Source organism: Equus przewalskii, chromosome 17 (genome assembly GCF_037783145.1).
Source record: "Equus przewalskii isolate Varuska chromosome 17, EquPr2, whole genome shotgun sequence".
NCBI lineage: Eukaryota > Metazoa > Chordata > Mammalia > Perissodactyla > Equidae > Equus > Equus przewalskii.
Genome location: NC_091847.1, coordinates 51,093,070 through 51,114,736, shown reverse-complemented (window position 1 = coordinate 51,114,736; position 21,667 = coordinate 51,093,070). Strand labels below are relative to the sequence as shown.

The 21,667-nt window shown below is 42.5% G+C and overlaps 1 protein-coding gene across 2 annotated transcripts in view; it reads right to left on the bottom strand.

Annotated features, from left to right (window-relative positions):
- The window catches only part of ITGA6 (integrin subunit alpha 6), a 76,945-nt gene that overhangs the window by 31,858 nt on the left and 23,420 nt on the right, over window positions 1–21,667 (bottom strand). For both annotated transcript variants that reach the window (XM_070581556.1, XM_070581555.1), the window contains exons 2-6: window positions 9,397–9,521; window positions 7,857–7,936; window positions 6,073–6,328; window positions 4,020–4,151; window positions 687–897 (exon numbers count right to left, since the gene is read on the bottom strand). In XM_070581556.1, the coding sequence (XP_070437657.1) occupies window positions 687–897; window positions 4,020–4,151; window positions 6,073–6,328; window positions 7,857–7,936; window positions 9,397–9,521 (804 nt within the window). The remainder of the gene's footprint in view (window positions 1–686; window positions 898–4,019; window positions 4,152–6,072; window positions 6,329–7,856; window positions 7,937–9,396; window positions 9,522–21,667) is intronic.

Below are 21,667 nucleotides of genomic sequence, written 5' to 3'. Positions count from 1 at the left end.
CTGTGGATCACCAGCTAAAATACCAGCAAGCTTACGGAGAATGCCACCAGCCCAGGTACCAAGGACACGAAGAGATATGACAGAAAGGACCACAAATCTGGAATTTATCAATTAAATTATCAATTAAAAATTAAATTCATCAATTAAAACATTTGTAAAACAATGAAGGTAGCCTATAATAAACACCCAAAGAAAAACAGAGAGAGTAAGAACTTGAAGCCAGTTCCCCAGGTTAGATCTACAGTGCAGAGAGACTCCCAGGAAAGACTCCACGCCCCTCCACCTTCCATCCTAGACCCAAATTGGCACCACCAGCCATTGATCAGTTCCCAATCCCTGCTTTCAATAGGACTTCTGGATGCTGACAGCCCCTTAAGAAACCACAGAACAGAACCACGCAGGTATCATTTTTTGAGTTAATCTTTTTTCTTCCAAATTTTAATTCTCATGGACCCATGATCCAAGACACGAGTAAAACTGAAAACGTAATCCTACACCCCGGGGAGGGTAATGAATGTCTGCTGCCAAAATGTAAGTGATGAAGATCTGATGGGATGATAAAAATCTGGCAGCAAAAATATTCTTTTGAATCAACTAAACTGAAGGGATGGCTCTTTTCAAGACCCACAGAAGCCAAAGAAGAAAAGATTTCTTTGCAAATATAAAACAACCTAAGATGCTCTTACCCATCTTTATTAAGGTCCACCACTGCCACGTCATAGCCAAAGGAAGAAGCCAGACCTTCCCCGTCAAATATGTGCTCAGGAAGAAGATGTGCAGACTTCGTGTCCCTTTTTAGCAAAACCACAGCTCCACTGTGATTGGCTCTTGGAGCACCAGATACAAAAGTGATCTCATCTTTAGAAACAATACCTTTCCCTGAGTCCAAAGAAAAGCCTAGAAAAACAAAATATAGTTCACATCAACTCTGTTTTTCAGGAGGTATCTAACACTGATAACTCCATCACTATCTTTCCCTTTTGCTTCCCACCCTTCTCCTGACCAGCCCCTGGCCACTAGCTATCAGATTTATGATAGGAAAGAGTTACAGAGCTAAGAGGTTTGACACAAGTATAAAGTAATAGGTTATTTCCCTGCTTTCTATGGAAATATATCAAGATGTGCAAAGAAAAGCACCTATGCTATTTATCATTTGTGTAACTTGAATCATGAAGCATTCATGCATCTTAAGAATCAGTTCAAACCCCACTTTAATACTGAAATTGCAGTAAAAGGAGATGAAGCTAGAAACTGAATTATCATGGGAAAGTTACATCACGTAGAGAGAGACCACCTGATGTAGCATAATTGAGTGCATGTGATAGGGTTCTGCTATAATGATTAGTAACTTCTATATTCGTCAATCTCCTTCGTAATGGGGAAGGAACAACTGCTAACATCATTAATATATCCCAGACAGCATTTCACTATTTTGGACCAACTGAGTTCTCAGACATAAACATGCAAACAAAATGATGACTGATGAGATAGAGTATTTGAGAACCTAGTATAAACAATAGAGGTGAGCAAGTTGTCTTCTATTATCAATTATGTACTTGTTCGGAGGGCAGAAAGACGGTAGAACACCTACTGATGAAGCATCAGGGAGGATGTCAGATTAGAAAGACTGAGATTTGGTGGTGAGCAAATATAAATGCCCATATCAAAACCATTCAAATTCAGCAAATCTTTCCCCAGAAAGGTGAGGCAGACGTGGAGGAGTATACCCTCACCCTTTTTATTGGGTTCTATTTAGGAAAAGCTACACCACTACTGTTGCAGTTCTCAAATTGTGAAGTGAGTTGAAAAATACGATGAGCTACAAGTTTAAAATAGGGTGATCTAATCGAATCCAGCTCTGAAAACCATCTGGCCGCAGAGCCTCAACGGTGCTTTTTATGTGTGCTTCACTTGAAATGAAATAGAAAATAAAAAGATTTATGCTCTGTATGAATCAAAAAAATTTTTAAATGACCATGACCAAGACAATTTATTTGTCATCTCAGAGGTCACAAACCTAGGTAGCTATTCATCATCACATCAGGGGATGTGTCGGACTGCTCCCTGGGAGGCTGTGTTTTATAAACAAACTGATCGGGATCTGTATAGGAAACGCTGGTCAGAAACAGCAGGCCTGTACACAAGCACGGGACGGAAGAGATTGAAGAGAAAGCAATTATGCTAGGTAAGAGACATGACAGCTACTGCCGTTCTTGCTGGATGATGAGGCCACCAGTGTATCCCGCCAGCCGCCCTCCTTGCCAGCTTCTAAGCAGATCATTTTATTCCTGAAACCCACTGATTTTTTGAAATGACAGCATAGACAACCAAAATGTAACAGCACAAACTTGATTTTTTTCCCCCAGGCATCCACCTTTGAAGAAATCCATTCTAAAAGTGGCAAATGTGTTCAATAAAAAAAGTTTCATATTTTCAAATGTTCCATTAGCAACTAAGGTTATAAAATCCATAGGCACCTATTTTAAAGACCAAAGTGTTGGTTTCTTGACCAGAGCCATTAAAATCAGATACTTCTCATCATAAACTAATCCCCAAATAATACATTTGAAGAAAGGTTGTCTGTTAAAATATATTCAAATAAAATATTGGTTTGTTGATAATATTTACCTTGAAAAGGATTTCACCTTTAAAAACCATATATAACAACTGAGACTGCAAACCGCTCTACCATGTGATGTCTTCCTGTCCTGCAAAGCCACTAATACAGTGTTCACACACCCAGCCGCTTCCCACTCTGCCCCAGTCATTTACACGAGAATTTCCTTCTTTGGCTAGGGGATTATATTCCGCGACCTTGGACTAGGAAATTAATCTCCCTAGGTCACAGTATTTTTCATCAGCAATGGAGGGACAATAATTCTTATTTTCTAATATTGTTGGGAATATCAAATAAGACCCATAAAGCAGTAAATAAGGCCTATGTAGAGGATTTGACGTACAGCACATGGCAGGTGCTAAACAAGTGATAGGTATAACTCTCCTCTTCCTTCGAAGCCTTCGCACCAAATTTGGGGGAGGGAGGTGTCTGAAGTTTCTTTTTAATTAACAGCACTGTTTGTACATATTTATACATTAGAACTACTTTTTAAGAATGTTTACTAACAGATTGTTTAGAATTATTCTTATATCTATATCTATTTTTTCCTTTTTTACCTTCCATTGTTCCAGTAAAATCTCTAGCATATGGGTACTTTTCTTTTAAAAAAAAATAGGTTACTATTTAGGTTTAGGAGATTTTTTACATTTTTTCCAAGAAATGCACAGTAATTATTCTTTATGTCAACTCATACCAAGAATTAAAGCTGTTAAAAGCCTTTGTGTAATTACCATAATGCACATGAATAATTTAGGACACCATTAGTAATGCAAACAAGCCTTCGGAGTTAAGGAATTGGCACTTAGACACCATCCGGGTGTCCTCGAAGCTGCTTTAGCAGTACTGCTCAGCTTCAGCTGGAAAGCCCCCGTGCCACCCCCCAGGGGCCCTGTGACATGGGGGTCCCAATCCAGAAGCAGGGCCAACCCTTGGAGAATGGCAATCACAGAGGAAGGACCTGGAGGTCTTGACCTGCCACTTAAGAGTAACTTCATAAATGTAGCTCTTAAGAGTATCTCTAGAAAGAGGCACTGAAGGGAGCGGAGGCAGCTCAGCTTACTGCTAACATCTATGCATTTTATCATGGCCAATGAACGGCCCGTTTCAGGTTACAGAGGCCGACGTCAGCTCAGGAGACAGATTTCCATGCGGGACGACAAACGATTTTAGAAGATAGTAGGTTTCCTCCCCACGGAGGAGGCCCAGGTCAGAAGGGAAGGAGGCCAAGCATTAGTCAGGTTACCATGGGATCACCAAGGTTTAAACCAAATTTCAGGAAATGCAGCCCCAGGTCCCAGGCTCCACCTGGCCGATGCTCAAGCCTAGAAGTTCAGGGTCCGGTGAGGGCAGCATCACATAGAGGCATCTGAACGGTAGGCATGCCATCTACTCTCATTCCTACCTAAGTAACTGTTAGCAGGAACAGGAACTAGACTTTCATCATGGTCAGTCTCTCCACCAACTTCATAAGGCCCATCTTCAAAGATGTTCATGTCAAAAAAAGTGTTATTCTTTTGCTCTACGCGAACAATCCCTAAAGGAATGAAATGGTAAAAACAAACAAACAAAAAAATGAAGATGAAACAAAATAAAATAGATGGGAATTCCTAATAAACATTCTTCATGTTATCATTAAATACAGGAAGAAAAGTTTGGAGGAAGAAAAGGCAGAGGAAAGAGATGACTTTTGAGGTTACTAAAGTTAAAAAATCATGTTCATGTAAATTTTTACATCAAAGAAATCGTTCTAGTAATTAAAAAAAAAAGCCCCATGCACTTTCATGAATTATCTTTATAATGCCATGAAACTAAATGGAAAATGGAATGTTTACTTAGTTAACTAAACCTACAGAAATTTTTTTTAATTATATGAACCTGATATTTTACATTTTCTGTAATCCTAAATCAATTTACCTTCTTTATTGTAGTGTAAAAGTAAAACCAATATTTTGATCTTCTCTTCAAATCATGTTAACCAAGATTTCATCCTTTTAAAATTTCTACAATTAATAATTAAAAAGATTCTATATAGTAGGCCCACACTATGACTTTATAAAAATGGTAATATTTTAATCGAGAGTTTATAAGGCAGATAAGACACGTTTCCCATAAATTAAAATAGACATATTGGTGAGTGTTTTTGTTGTTTTATTTTACTATATATAGCATCTATTCTTGCTAAAATAAAACTACTTCCACATTCAACGTGTTATTTCAAATAGGTCAAAATAACCTGACAAATACTGTTATGTGAAAGATTTGGTTGGGGGTGAGGAAGCCAAAGGAAATGACTCCAAAAGGTTACGATGGATGACACACACAGGAAGGTAGGTGTTCTCAGGATTATTTCTAAGAGGAAGTAAAACTTGGAAATTTTTGAATAGGAAAGGGAAAATTTTCCTAAGTTTTTCCTGACTAGTGACTACCATAAGATTTATTTTTTTTATTTTTTTTATTTTTAAAGATTTTATTTTTTTTCCTTTTTCTCCCCAAAGCCCCCCAGTACATAGTTGTATATTCTTCGTTGTGGGTCCTTCTAGTTGTGGCATGTGGGATGCCGCCTCAGCGTGGTTTGATGAGCAGTGCCATGTCCGCGCCCAGGATTCGAACCAACGAAACACTGGGCCGCCTGCAGCGGAGCGCGCGAACTTAGCCACTCGGCCACGGGGCCGGCCCCCCATAAGATTTATTTTAATAAATATCTCAAAAAAAAGAGTCTTATTACCAAATCAGATGCATTTCTTTTCATTATGGATTAGAGTTAGGTTAATCGTCGTTTATAACATAGTGTTTTCTACACCTGCTCCCATTCTTGAGAAGTTAAACTTTTATCACAGGAGCTGACTAGGTTCCTCCAGGCAAAGACTGTGGCCCATTCTCCTCCCACCCTCCCAATGTCTCCTTTATCTACATCACAATAATAATTAAACAATGCCATCAAACAATTTTTCCGCAAGTTATCTGAAATTATCATCTCAAAATTCCCTAATTTGTCACTACACTTCTAACTTTACTGCTTTATTAGCCTTTTAAGATAAAATATAATGACAGAAACGTCTGCATTAACACACTGTTATTTGTATATGATGCCACGCAATTCTTCTCAGTTTTCAGATCACTATCTTAAAATTAAAACTTTCAGCTTCATGGAATAGACAAATAGAAACTGCAAAAACTACTAATGTTAATTATTACATTCCCTTGGGAAAAAATTAACTACTTACATTAATGTAAATTGTTGGTAGAGGGGAAAAAAATCTCTTAAAATGTACATTTCCATCATTATTTTTAAAAATCATATAATTTGGAGGTTTTAATATCTTACCCTACTTGTATAATATACAAGTGCTTTATAACACATTTTGTTTTAATTTAAAATGTACTAAATCATAGAGTATATAACAGAAATCATATAGTCATTCCAATCTCTATTTCTGTAAATACACACGTCATACCTTTCCAGTTATAAGTGCCCGGGGCTCCAAATACAATGTAATGAAAGTCTTTAGTAAAAGTCGCTGCCACACCTTGCTGGCAAGAACCAAATTTTTCATGGCCTCTCAATCGGCCGTCACAAAAACTCCAGTCTCCTCCATCCATATCATCTTCAATCCTGAGATTCTGACTCAGGACATAACACCTTCCAAAGATGTCTCGGGATTCCTGCTTTGTGTTAACATGTTGCCTTTTTTCATATCGATGAGCACATGTCTGCAAACAGATGGAATAAAGTAGCCTGTTCATGTCTACAAACCTTAATCCTATTTTTTTTTATTATAAATTGAACATATCCTCATCCTGGGACTGAATCCAAAACCAGCAAATCTTCCCCAAAGTGGCACTAAGGAGACCATTATCTAGCATACAGAAACTAAGACTTCTGTCTTATTCCCACCCAGACAATAATGCTCCAGTCCAAATACTGAATGCCAATCTGTAATCCACAGGCAATTTATTTGTAAATTTACCTGTCACATAAACAATGGGAAATACTTTATTTCATTTTCTTAATTTAATTGGCATTTAGTAGCTGTATAAACCTTCACATCAGTATGTTTGTGAAAATAAGTAATTATGTTCCAGGATAGAGAAATCACAGACATATTTTCATAGGGATCAGGCAAACACAGCTCAAACAAAGACGTTTTCCTTTTACCAAAACTATTTCCTTATAATCTGTCGTAACTTGTACTCCAAACTCTGAGATAAAGTTTATTTTAAAAGGGGCAGAGAGGGGCCGGCCCAGTGGTATAGTGGTTAAGTTCATGCACTCTGCTTCAGTGGCCCTGGGTTCGTAGGTTCAGATCCCGGGCGTGGACCTAGCACCACACATCAAGCCATGCTGTGGGGCATCCCACATAAAATAGAGGAAGCTTGCCACGGATGTTAGCTCAGTGACAATCTTCCTCAAGCAAAAAGAGGAAGATTGGTAACACTTCCTCACAAAAAAAAGTAAAAAAGGGGGGTGGGGCAGAGAGAATTACACTTCCAGGAGAGATGAAATAATCTCTATAGTTTTACAGGGTATTCGTGGCTACACTCCATGTAACATGGGCTGAAAATACTTGACAATATCCAAGTCAATTTCCCATAATGCATCCCTTATATATAAAAATTCAATGTTCAGTAAAATTCTCATTTTTCTCAAATTCCACATAAATTTGTTACAGCAACTAGATTTTGAAAGAGACACAAAGAGATCATCATAATCCAGCCGGGCTGGGGGTACTTTCAAGGCCAAGGACCATAATCCATCTAACAAACCCTCTTTTCTTCGCTACCACTTCTATCTGAAGAAGCTCAGAGTAAATAACAAAAGACAGATTAAAATTATCTGATCTTACTTTCTATGACCATTCCCATATTTTTTTACACTTCATCTATAAAAGCTACATAGTTTCTGCGACAGAAACCATGTCTAATTTTGTTTTGCTTTTTTATTTTAAGACCATCTAGAGTTCTCAGGATATTCAAAAGGTTTTCGAGTAAGTTCTTTGAATCTGAAAGTTATAAAGAAAAGCAGGCTGTCTAGCTGTTTCAAAGTATGTCAGGAATCAGAGGAAAAACACAGCTTTGATTTCTTCTTAACACCAATTCCTACCTCAAAGCAGTCAGTTTTCTAGAATGTATTCTCTATGTGGGGAGGGGCTCTGCCTGTTCTGTTCACTGCTGTTCGCTCGGTGCTGGCACATCACACGCACGCAGACACTGTGGAATGAACACGCTTCTCCACACTTACCACAACTTTGCCCCCTGGACCCTGGCTCTGGACGGTGACCCCCATCCACTGATCTTCCTTGCTTTCCGATGAAGGGTCAGCTGTGGAAAGCAGCACAGGTGACACACACAGTTAGGACTTCAAAGGGACCGAAAGAGGCAATGAACCAACAGATGAGCAAAAATACGAAAGACAGTTTCTAAATTGCCTTGATTCCAAGTCTAGCTACTTAGCAAATTCAGTTACTCACTCCAGAAAAATTATTTCTCATCTTAAGAAAATAGTAAGTGGTTATTGGTAAGAAACTTTCATAAAATTCTTTATATAAAATACATAGCTCTACCTGGTGGCCCTTCACCCTCTCTGAAAATGCTAAGACCAAGCAGTTGCCTTCCAACATGTGACCCTTAAAGCAACAATGTAAAAATCTAGTTTCCAAACTCCAACTACCATCCAAACTAACAGAAAGTGGGCACTTCTCTACATGCTCCCAAATTTGTTGCATAACAGCACAAACTGTTCTTTTCTTTACTGCAGATGGGAAGACAAGGCCTCAGATTCACTTTACATCTTTCTATCACTGATAAAAAGGAAAGTGATGTATTTATCTCACCTCTTTCTCCCTCCCCAAAAAGACAGAGAAACCCCAAATACCATCATGTGCTCATTTCAGTATCAATTTGAACCTACTCTATGACCCTATACCCAAATTTTTGCCTTCCTCAATGAGAAGCAAGGCAGGTAGGATTTCTGATCTTGAATCATTACAAAAATACGAAAACTAAACAACTTTAAGCAGACAGAACAAAAAATGCCAAAATGTTAAAGAGTGATTATGCCTAGATTACCAGTGGGTTTTTTTCTTTATAGGTTGATGTCGTTTACAAGTTTCCCACGATTAACATGCATTATTTTCTAATCAGTAAAAAAAAAAGAAAAGGTTACTTCTAAAAGATGAAAAAGCAAGAGAAGAACATAAACATGGATGTGCAAATGTCAGACCAAGTATGTCAACTTAGGTTTGGATTGAGCTTCCCAGCACGCTAATTGCTCTGCCCAACTCTTGTGAGAGTCGTCACAAGACAAGCCTCTATCTGAGACAGCAGGACAAAATTTATCCATGTTGGCCAGCTCTCATTTCCAAGAAGTCTGATAAGTAAAACAGTCTTTCTCTCAAATATTTTAACAGCAAGGGAGAACTTTGGGCTGCTGAGTACAAGATATGCACGTTCAATTTTCTTCGCTGCTCTGAGTTCAGTTTTTCAACAGCCTCCTGTAGAAGCACAGCACACCACTAGGTGGCAACATCAACACACTGTATCAATTCAGAAAGCAGGGTGAGGCGAGGCAGCCGTAGAGGCAGCCACACAGTGCATCCCAACGTGATTTAGAAAGTAAACACTTTCAGGGCAAACAAGAAACAGTTAAGGCTGATGCAATTAAAAGAGGCCCTCTCTCCAAGAATAAATGCCTGTACCCCCTCCCTTTCCTTCCTCGTGAAAAGGGCAAGAGGGGTATAGGGGAGTTGGTAGTAGCGAACACTGAGTGCAGAAGAACACACCATCATTATCAAATTCAATCCGTGTGCAAGGCCCTCGGGAAGTGATGTCACAGCTGTACAAGCCTCCCGTTCTGTTGGCCCTCTGCAGTGGAAGGGCCACTGCCCGTGGGGCCCCCACCAGCAACCTGTTGACGAAACAGAATTCGGACATTTGAGTTCAATACACATTTAACATTTCAATTAGTCAGAACCAAGAGATATCAGGATTATTCTTTGTCAAGGAGCCCACTAATCCCCTGCCAGCTTAGGCAGTGGGGGAGGGCAAAGGCAGAGTTCTGTGACCCTGTGACTGGCTCATGCAACACACACAAATACAATCACAACCACGCAAGTCAAGCACGAGAGAGGCTGCTGAAACTCAGGGAAAAACGTGCCCAACTCTCCTCCTCTCAGCAGCTCTCTGCCGAGTATGACTGCGGTGTTTTAAAAGACACGCTTTTCATAGAACACGACCCCTAAACTGAAGCCAAGGACAGGACAAACACATCCACATTGGAGAAGAAAAAGGGTCACATTAAACTTGACAAGGAACAAAATGTCAATCTCTAACACCGTGCCTTCCTGAGGTATTTTTCAAAGGTAATTTTGACTATACCTAGATTTTCACTTTATACACGGTTAAATTAATCAATCTAGGAAGCCATTAGATTGACGTGGCTCTATGCCGTGGTGGCCTACGTAAGCAAGACATCTAAGCCTGTGAAAGCCTCAAGGTCACAATATCAAACGCTTAGGACAACCAATCACAGGCAGCCAAGCAGGCTTTGAGCTAGAGCCAATCAATAATTTCCTTTCTTTGCTTCCTTACTTGCTCGTTATAAGTCTTTCTCCTGGCTCCTAACCACTTTCGGTTTGGCACTGCCAGATTCGAATCGATCTTTGCTCAAATAAACTCATTAAACTTTAATAAGCCTCAGTTTATCTTTTAACAATACTGATTTAGAACCTAACCTTTGCCCAAGATACAGCTCGACTCAATTACTGTCTTTTGCAGCCTTGGCCTCTTTCACAGTCAATTCTTACTTCTTAGTATTCTCGTCATCCCTGACAAGCCCCTCCACTGTCATCCAATCGGTCTCACATGAAGGATTCAGGGAGGGTCGTCTGGGTAGCGCCACTTACGAACGAAGCATCCTAATATTCCTTCCTCCTTCCCACCTCAGTGTTCTTGTCATCTCCTAGAAGAGGAGCCTCTAACCCAAACCCACAGTCCTTAAAATCTCACTGTTTCAGAGCCAGGAGGCCGCTTAAGAGACCCACCGCCTTCCCACGAGGCTCCTTTTGCGAATGCTCTTCACTCACTGCCAGTCTTACAATCTTTGGGGTCTGGCTGACTGACGGAACAACCAGGAAAGAAACAAAAGGAAAGAATACGCACCTGACTGCACAGAGAGAAACAGCTGAAAGAGCAAGGAGGCTGGAGCTGGGGTCAAGAGCTGGGAACACAAATGTGAACACACAACAAACTCCCAAAACAGGATGCAAGCCACCCCTGGCCTTCAAGAAACCCACAAATCTCAGGAAAAAAACAAACCACCCCCCCAGTCAAAACAGTTCCTACCACCTCTGTCTTTGCTGGGATCCCAACAAAGAATTTAATGTGTTTTTTTAAACCAATGCAATACAGCAGGTGCAACAAGAGGAAAATGTACTCAGAAAACAGAGAGGGGAGCCAGACTCTGCCCAGGGAGAGCAGTGAAGAAGGTCCCACAGAATGGGGATGGCTCGTGTGGCAACGTCTGTCCTAGTACCACCCTGCCTCGCAGACCTCTGGACGGCAGCATAGTCAGCCTCCAGCTGGGAATCTGTCCCATACTTGAAGGGATGAAACAGCACGCAGCAAGGTATAGAATGGAGCGGAGGCTGAGCAGGATGGAGGTGGGGTCCTCAGTGACTGGAAGTTCTCGGCAATGGACAGAGGCAAGGCCAAGGGCTGCACCACGCCTATTCCACTAATGTCCCTCATCCCAGGAGCTCGGACAAATGGCTCAGAGGTGAACTAGCCTAGACAGTTAGTGAACAAGTTCAATTACCCGGCAGATGCGGGAATGGAACCCTGTCCCAGGTACGGAGAGGGAGAAGCAAGGTACTGGGGTCAGAAGCACAGAATCACAGATCTGAGTATCGGAAGCACCAGAGAGAACGTCCAGCCCTCTAACTTCACAGATGAGGAAACAGAGGCCTTTGGAAGGAGGGTGATTACTCTGCCTGCCCCTCGGATCTCACGGCTGGTTGGTAGCCAGGACAAAATTACTTCGGAGCAATGTTTTCTCCCTTCCTTTAAATTGCTTCCTAAGAAATAAAACCCAGGACTTGAAGGCATTTACAACCCCGCTGAAAGGGAAAACCTAGACAAACAAAACACTGAAACAAGAACTGCTCGGTTTACTGACAGACCTAAGACTAAATTCAGAAGGGCTGTGGGAAGGCATTACTGCATTTGGGTGGAGCGAAGGTCGGGGACGAGATTTCCTGTAAAGCTAACCACCTTATACCAGATGGCTATACAGAGCAGCCCAGGAGTTCCAAGGTTATTACTGTGTGTCTCTTCTGACCACTTCCTCTCCGCATCCACACCCAAGGGGCAGCTGGCAAGCTACCTACGACGGTACCGGGCTTGTTCTCTCCTGTTTACTGTACTCGCTCATTCATTCACTTATTCATTCCACAAACATCAAGAACCTCCAAGGATGAGTAAGGATTGCCTTCCTCCTCGCCAAACTCTGGCCCTGAGGGAACCAGATCCATTAGCAGGTCTTTAAACCCCAGGCAGGTAGAGGCAATGCAAGGGCGGGACCGAGTGCTGTGCGCGGTCCAGAGGAGGGCGCCAAAACCTGCCAGCGAGGAAGGGTGTCACCGAGAGATGACAGTGGAGCTGGAGGTGGCCAGGTGAGGGGCACGGCACATGCAAGGGCTGAGAGAGAAAGACCTAGATGAAATGGAGGAGTGAGAGCCAGTGACGCAACAAGACGGGGTTGGGGATGGGCAGCCTGGTCCGCGGAGCTCCACGTTCAGGGGAGGGGTCAGAGATGCACACTGGCGGAGCCCCAGGCTTCTGCTGACCCTTGTGCCTGCAGGGTACACGTGCTTCCAGAGTTTCCTGTCCTTTACAAAGCTGCAGAGATTGTTCCATTTACACGGACAGTCCTTCAGAGGGAGCCACTTACTACAGCCCCTTTCCTCCTGGCTGCGCAGCAGGGTTTCTCCCTCCTAGGGACCTCCATCTTCCACTTGTTCCCCTGACCCTTAAAGGCCAGGCCTTTAACACGTGCATGACAAAGAACAGGCATTTAACTCCAGTGTGCTGGTGGTTACAGGGGCTGTGGCAACAGAATCTCACAGGTGCTAAAAATGCCAAGCTCTTGTAGAAGTTCTCCCATTTTACTGTGGTGGCTACTGCAGATGAAAGCAGACCACACAGAAGGATGGAAGCAGCAGGAAGGTTTTAGGGGTGGGAGGAGATAACATGTAAGAAAAGAACTTGACAAAATAAACGTGTGCCTCTGGAGAATAATGTTAGCTGTCACATTGCCTCCCCGGGGCTCTGCCTGCACTGTCCTTCCTCCCAGGTCCCTGGACAGCTGGCACAGTAAGTCTACTGTGGAATCTGTCCCACCTGGGATGGAAGGAGGCAGGGGTGCACTGCAGCACTTGGCAGATCCCCTCTGCGGCCTCAGGTCCCGGTCAGCGAGAGGAGGAAAAGCAGACATAGATTGGGGGGGTGCACCCCTGCTCTGGCTGCACCCCATTCCCCAGGACCACACTTACAGGAAAATCAGGAGAACAATGAGTAGGGGCAGGTGGAATTCAGTTGGATAAAGTCAGAGTCATAGAACAGGTAAGGAAGCACCTTGATGGGAGAACACGATAACCCAACAATTGGCAGGTGTTGAGTTACTTTAATCCTCACGGTAAAGCTGTCCCCTCTGGTTCAGGAAATAAGCAAACTCTTAATTCTGCTTAGAACCAGCCTTAATCACAGTAGGTCACAGCCCATTAGCTGAGGCTATGTCTGGCAGGGACAAATAATCGAAAACAGAGCTGCGACCAGTCAATGACACCATCCCCGGTGCAACCCATCCACTTGCTAATCTGAGTCCTTTAGGACCTGGGCACTGGTCTAAACCATTCAGAACACAGCGGCTCCTGAGCTAACAGAGTGGCTGCAGCTCCAGAAGGCACAGTCCGCATCTAGGGAACCCTCAGTCCACACCGAAATCCACAGTTTCTGCTCAAACCCAAGTTTTCTCCCCCACCCCAACGCCCTTTGATGCTGGGTTCAGTGTGAGCGGCAGGCACTCTCTGGGCACCGCCAGGATGCCCACAGAACTCCCAGGACCCAGGCAGCAGCTGTTGCTGTTCAGTTCATTTTCTTTTAAGCAGCAGTGGTGGCAGCTGCTCTGATTACTGACCCGCCCGGTATGTACGGAGGAATTCAGAACTACAGTAACAACTCACATCGAGAGTGACAGCGACCAAGGGATGTACGTTACGGCCTTCAAAGGGAAGTGGTGGAAATTAACAGAACAGGGTCTAAGAAGTCGATTACCATACCAGGTCAAAAGAAAAACTGTATCATGGAAGAGTGAGAATCCAGGTTTGAACTAAGATTGTTACAGACACCAGAAAGAGCAGAACAATTACTTCCCAAATTGCTTTCTAGAGGGCCAGGGGACAATCAGCTCCACTGTGTTGATGCTATACTGACATAAAAAGCGCCTGGGGATTCCAACCTATTGGAAACCCACATTTAAAATAAAAGACAAAACTCAAAACTTGCAAAACCATGTCATCTTTAAAAATACGAAATAAAACTTGAAATAGTAAAATACAACGTAAAAGACTACACGAGTGTGACACTGACTGAGGATATGACATAAATTCAGGTCTTTGGTGTCTAAGATGAGAATTCTTGGTACAAAGATTCAGGACCAACTATTATGCTATTAACCACGAGGTTATCTCAAACTTCTAGCAAGCCACAATCCTGTTTCTATGTTCAAGTTCTTCTCCAAGTAAAGCTGATATACTTTTGCATAACTACGTCAATCAAAAGTTCTAAACACTGGGGGACTTTTAAAATTCTACGGACAATAGCAGCTTCATTTCATTGTTTTTGGCAATAATTCATTTCTTCAAGGATTAAAGATTCTGCCTCTAGCTATGCAACTTGGTCCCAGGAAACATGAAATATCACTTCATTAGAACAAAGACACTATTATTGCTTAATTTAAAACACAGCCTTCTTAGTTTGTACAAATTAAGCCTTAAAGAACTAGAAGATGGCATTACCGTGGTAATTGTGTCACCTCTACATTGAACCCACCTCCAAACTCGATTTTTAATATTTGTTAAAGTAATAAATACAAATGACAAGAAATCAAAAAGAAAAAAGGACTTACGGTGCAAAGCAACAGAGTCCAAATTCATCCCAAGCGCCACTCCCCAGCAAAACCTTTTTTAAAAAATTCTGGATTTACTTCTCTATGACTCTAGATATTACACTTATTTCTTGATTTATCAATTTTAGGCAATAACCAATAACTGTTGACCACACAACATGAAAGGGGGAGAACTTAAACTACTTGCTACTTTCCTTCCTAGGTTTGATAATTATATTACTTCACATCTATTTGCCACTCTTTAAGCTTTAAATAATATATTTAAACCTCTATTTCCCCTTCGTCAACTTTCAACAAAATGTCTCCATTCCCCATTGGTAAGACCAAGCTATCGGCACTCTGAGGCTTCCTCCCAAACTTCCCTCTTGGTTTCTCCAAGTCCTGCCATGCATTAGCTACACTTTTATACTATTATCAGAGCTATCACCACTGACACTTCGTCTTGTAACCACAATTCAGTCATCTGTTCTTTTACATAACTAGGTAAATATTATTCAGTGCTGAACCAAACGGCATTGAAATTATCCTCTTTCTATCTGAGACCAGTACCAGAAGCTCTTGGCCTCAAAGGAAACTGTTCCTAGCATCAGGGTCAAACCGACCTTTCTTACATTCCATCAATTGCTGGTGTCCTTCACATTTGGACCATGTCTTCTGCTTTTCTTGGCTTTTCTCACTGCCTTTTCTTGTCTCATGTTGTTTGCTTTTATTCTAGCCTCAACCATTTCTAAGCTCCCGAGCTCCCCATCGTACCTTTTACTAAATCAGGATCTCTTCTTCGCTCAGGCTTCCCCCTCAGGGCCCTCTGGCCTCCTGCTCCTACACAGACGGGTTTTTCTCCTAGGCGGCTGCATGTACAGGGTCATCCAGGACTTCCCTTCACTCTCCTCCTGGGTTGGTCTGCTCTGACCCGGGATCCCATGTTTTCCGTTTATTTATTTTCTTAAATATCATCCTCAGGAACAGTACACATGACAGGTAAACTCAGTCCCTCCATATACAAAGATGTCATTATTCTGCTCTCACCCTTTATTGATAGTTTGGTGTAGGACTCTAGGTTGAAAAACATTTTCTTCAGAACTTTGACGTTACTGCTCTAATTTATTCTAGCATGCAGCACTGCCAAAGAAAATGCTGATGTCAGTCCAATTTTCATTTCTTTGAAGGTGACTTTCAGGCTCTCCACTTTACCCCAGGCGCTCTGAACAGCAGGAGAGTGTATCTGTGTGTGAGCCTTTATTCATAATGGTGCACCGCGTGGCCTCTTTCAATCTATAGACGTAGAACATTAGTTTCCAGGAAACTCATGGTGCATTGATCACTTCACTTGCTCCACCTTCTGTTCTCTTTCTGGAGCCTCTGTTAACTAGTCAGGTGTCGGACCTCCTGGATTCATCTTCCTTTTCTCTCCTTTTCCTCCGTCTCTGTGGTTCTGAGATTTTTCAACTTAATTTTCTAGTGTTTCTATTGAAAAATTTAAATTTCAGCAGTTATATGAGTAATCTCCAAAAAAAAGCTTTCCTCTGATCGTGTCTTTTACGTAACAAAGCACTCTATTCTTATTTTGCGTATTAACAGGTTCTCAAAATTCTGAGCATTTTACCTAGAAGCTTTTTTTCCCCTTGGTTCTCTTTCTGTTCCTGGATTATGTTTCTTCCAGTTTTTCTGTGGGTTTACTTCAACCATTCCCTTTTATGCTGCTCTCATCAAATGCCTGATAATCCTTGGTTCTCTTCTTTCGCTGTTATCTAAAAAGGTCCATTTTCGGCTCGATCTCACCCTGAGCAGGAATTTTGAAAGTGAGTCCTGGGTGGAGCCTGCTGATGGCAGGATCACTTTAGGCTGAGTGGATAGGGAGCTGTCGTCAGACTGCAAACCGATCTTCAAATGCTGGAGAAGGGAGGTTTCATTCTTGGGGTGCCCACATCCTCCTAGAAGCCCCAGCTCTCCCTGGCTTTCATTTTTGGTTTTTTTTTTCAAGTAAAATGCCGTAACTGCCTTGTCTACCTCTACAAGAATCCATTCTTTATTTTTAATTGAGGTGTAATTGACTTAAGCTTTATAAAACACACACCTGGCAACATTTCCATCTCCCTCTCCCCCAAACAACGCTATAGGTTTTTGTTTCACTTTTGGCCGGAGTATCAAATGCCCCCAGCCTATACTCTATAGAGATGGGGATGGTGGTATCATCTGGGGTCTGTGGCCCTGCAGACAGACCTTCACTTCCAGATCCAGCCTCATTTCCAGTCCCTGCCTTATCTGATGACTCCCAGGGTGGTCAGAGGGCAGACCACTTCCCTTCCTCAGCCCCGCATGATGTGCTCCAGATCATGGCTCCTTCCCTTCTTAAGATCATCGGCCAGAGATCCTATCTGCTTTCTGCCTTTTAGTAATCTCTCAGCCCTTACAGAGTTTTGAGGAGCCTGGAGGGAAATCTGTACACCTTAGAAGTCAAAAGCCAATCATTTCCAGAAGGAATCAGACTTCATCCCAGCCTAGTTTCCTCACAGCTTGAAGGTGCCTGTCTTTCTCCCAATTGTTACCACAACATCTCTTTATCATTGCTACCACCCCCATATACCATGTATACCTACATATAAGACTCCTTGCATGGGGGAAAAATCTAAAAAAGGGTTTTTTTGCCAATTTGTATATTCAAGCTTTCTGAATGTAGATGAAATGGTCAATTGACAATATTTGATCATTTATACAAACATTTTAAATAACATATTAAACATTCATTTAAAAGTAGTTTTATTCATATTTCATGAAGCAATTTTATTCAAACTCCATATGCTTCTTTGACATCACTTTCTGAAAGCAATGTCTAACCTAGTTTGTTAGAGCATTTCCAGGACATTTTAAAGTTTATAACAATACCCAAGACTGGCAATTATGGTGTCAAATCCTGAGGAATTATTACTAAACATGAGCTAAATTTCTTTGCCTCCTTCTTTAAATCAATTTATTTTATTTAAAATATTTTAAAATCAAATTTAACCTCGATCAGCATGCACAATTATAACTGATTGGGGTCCTTTTAGGCTAATGTGTTTACAACAAACAGAACTTTGTTGTTCAAAATAAAGTAATCAAGAGGGCAGCTCTCAGTGGAGAATGATTTTATAAGGGCTCAAATATAAGGTGGAATAACTTGGGGGTGAAAAACAGATCTTGCCTTATATTTAGGAACATACTGAAAATAGCTCTTCAAGATCCCAAAGTCAGAGAGTCCTCTGGGCTATGGACATGCATCTTAGGAGAGGCCCTTGGGACTCTCCTTCTCTCCTTCTGGAAGGTCTAGGCCCTTTCACACAAAGGCCAAGTTGTATTGAGTCATTTTTGGTCAACAGACAATCCACAAAGTGGTTAAGGCTTCCACTTAACCTTAGCTAGGCTGAGCTTAGATCCAGCTTTCCCCAGGGCAGTCCTGTTCATACCTGTTGCCCTGGGCCCCCTTTCACTCTCAAAAATGTCCCAGTTTGGTAAACAAATTATATGGTCACCCCAGCCTCAAATACAAAGCTAGTGATGGAATGTCACTGATGCAACAGGTTGAATTTAATAATGCTGGGTTTGAAATTACAACTATGTGGTTGGATTTGGCTGTGGTTTCACAGGCACTGGTGAGCTGCTCAGGCCCAGGAGGCCCTACGGTCAATCTCCACATGACCCGGCTACCTGACGACAACTGGCCTGGTCTCCAAAGCTCCATTGCCCTTATGAAACCACTGCCCCCACTAGGTTGACTCTCTACATGTCCACTGACAGCAGCACTGTCCCTCTTCTGGCTGGAGGAAGAAGTACCTGCTTTCCAAGGACCAGTGGTCAACAGAGAATGTCCACACTCCTTACCACCCGCCGCCACCATCAGTGAACCTGGCAGCCTGCCCAGATTGCTGAGGACTCTTGTCCTTTCTCCCCTCCCTTCTCCATCTGGCAAAGAGAAGTGGAGGCAGCATTAAAGCTTTCTTGTGCTTTTCTCTAAACCCGGCACCTCTGCCTCTGAGTCACATTTCTTCACAGGAGAAAGGGGCTGCTTCTCTCTCCTGTGGAACCAGAAAATCAGTCAGTCATCAGACTAACACCCCATGCTAGGCTTTCCCACCAAAGTATGTATGTATGTATGTATATATATATATATATATATATATATATATATATATATATACACACAATTCAAGTTATGAAACTTTAAAAACTATTTTCCTTATTTTGGTGACTGGTTATTTGGAGATCGAAAAATATACCTGAGAACTCTGCACTCACAAAAATTTATATCCAGCAGTAGTGAGCTGTGCATTAGCAGATATTATTGTATTTAATGTGTCCTGTTTTATCAGTCCTGAATAATCATCTCAAAACAACCTGAAAGGAAAACTAAGTATAAATACGTTGGATTAAACTCTCATTTCCCTACCAGTAGTTAAGACAGGGCACTGACTTCTTTCTCAGGGCCAGTCCCTGCTATTCACCACCATCTAGAAGCGCCCAGCTGTCTGGCTGCACGTCTGGACACCAAGTCTCTGCCCTCACCGGCCCTCCGCATAGGTCAGGGCTGTGAAGCAGCAAGAATGAAACTCCACGAGGACACGAATCTTGCTGTTTTTAACCCACGGACTTGTCCCAAGCTCCTAGAGCTGGCCTGGCACATGGCAGTGCACAGTAAGATTCACTGAAGAAGAAAGTATCAGAGGTCGTTACTACCAAGTGACTAGGTGGCAACAGCCATCTATGCAATGAGACCTGGAGTTGGGCAGGTGTATTAGTTTGCTGTGGCTGCTGTGACAAGTTACCAAAACTTAGCGGCTTAAAACACCAATTATCTTACCCTTCCATAGTTCATAAGTCCAAAATGAGTCTCCCTGGGCTAAAAACCAAGGTGCCAGCAGCTCCTTTCTGAAAGTTCTGGGGAGAATCTGTCTCCTTGCCCTTGCCAGCTTCTAAAGCTGCCTGCACTCCTTGACTCACACACAGCCCCTGCCTCCATCTGCAAGGCCAGCAGCGAAGCATCTTTGAATCTCTTTTGCCTCCCTCTTCCACATTATAAGGATCCCCGTGATTACAATGGGCCCAACTGGATACTCCAGAATACGCTCCCTAATCTTCAAGTCAGCTGATCAGCAACCTTAACCATCTGCAACTATGTGAGATGACCTGTGTATCGTCCCCACGGAGCTGACCTTCAGTGAGGGAGATGGACATCTGTCTGTTCACTGTGGCCTCCCCTAGCGTCCAGCTCAGTACTTAGCGCTTACAGGATACTCAACAGGTATTTTTAACGGACCACCTTCATTATAGTAATTTACACAGTTAAAAGGCAAAGTTCACTTCCAATAATTCTGACAACTCTGAGAAACCTTCAACCGTTTCTACAAGTAGCCCTCTAAAAGCAGAGGAAAATGAGTCCTGCCTCCTGATGCCCCGCCCCTTATTCCTCAACCTAATACCAGCAACTCAGACTCTCCTCTGAGGGCTCTAGTTTGTTTTTGAAAAAAATGTTTGCATTCTGTTTGTCCTGTGATTTTTAAAAATACGTCAAAGTTAGATTATAATTAATAATGTCGCATTGTTTTAAACAAAAACGAAGTTTTGCCAACAAATCTTTGAGCAAAATGATGCTGAAATGCCGGCTGCCAGTTTGAGAGCACAGCCTTGCAATCATCCGTTCATTCCTTCAGCAAATATTTCTTGAGCTCCTCGCTAAATGGGTGCTCTGCCCTACACTGTGATCAGGCCACCTCCTCACCTCAACTGGACCTATTAGAGGAGTGAGTGGTTCCAACTTCCTGGATTCCCACTGATTAATGCAAAGGAAACTGGTCTTTCCAAACGGAATGTTTAGCAACATCTTCCACAGACAGCAGTTTGCTTCAAATGCCCACACCAAACGAGGGGCTGGGAGGTTTCAAAAGGTAGCATTAAACAACACAAATGCCCTTACCTGTAACTCATCAGCTAAAACAACAAACTCCAAAATGAGCCCATTAAATGGGTTTTGAGAGAGAGCTTTAGAAACTTCGACTTGTCAAATGAAGACTGAACTTTGTTTCTGGTTTTATACACGCAGAACTAGTAGCCCTACTGTTTTTGCATGTCTTTACTTGACCCATTCTGGATTCTCCACGTGGCTACTTACAGATGAGCAAAAACAGGATCACCCTATTCCTATACATGGGGTCACCACCTGGAGCTGATCCTGTAACACTGCAACCTCATGACCACCATCACTTGCCCCACTCCATGCCCCACCTAGACTCCAGACCAGGCCAACTATCCGAATGCATCCTTTCCACCAGGCTCTCCCTTCACTTCCATTCTTTGCAAATGTTCTGCAAATGCTGTCCATTTCCCAGAATATCTGCCCTGTCCCCAGCTCCTCCCTACATTTCTGCTCATGAAGCCCAGCCCTTTCTGCCTCCTCAGGTGCTGGTCACCACACATACTGTAACCAAGCTCTGGTATCACTTTGGGCTGACCTGCTGCCCACTGACCCCCACCAGGCCCTGGTTTCCCAGAGGAGCTCAAGGAGCCCAGCTTGATCTCATTTGAGCCCCTAATTTTACAGAAACAAGGATGAAGGTGCAAAGGAGACCTGGCCAGGTCCCATGGTCAATTATGCAGCCTGCATTTACGACCTTAAGAGTCAAAACAATTAACCACCTGTAAAGAGGAACTAGAAGGCCCACTGAAGCTGGACAAGAAAACTGACTACATTCTACCTCTTTCTGAATCAAGTTCTAAAATGACATTTCATTACATCCTTTGAGAGGAATCCCCAGAATGTCAAATTCCTCCACAATCTTAGCCATGAGATTAAGTAGCAGGGGCTCCTCTTCATTGTTAGAACTTTAAAAGATAACTCT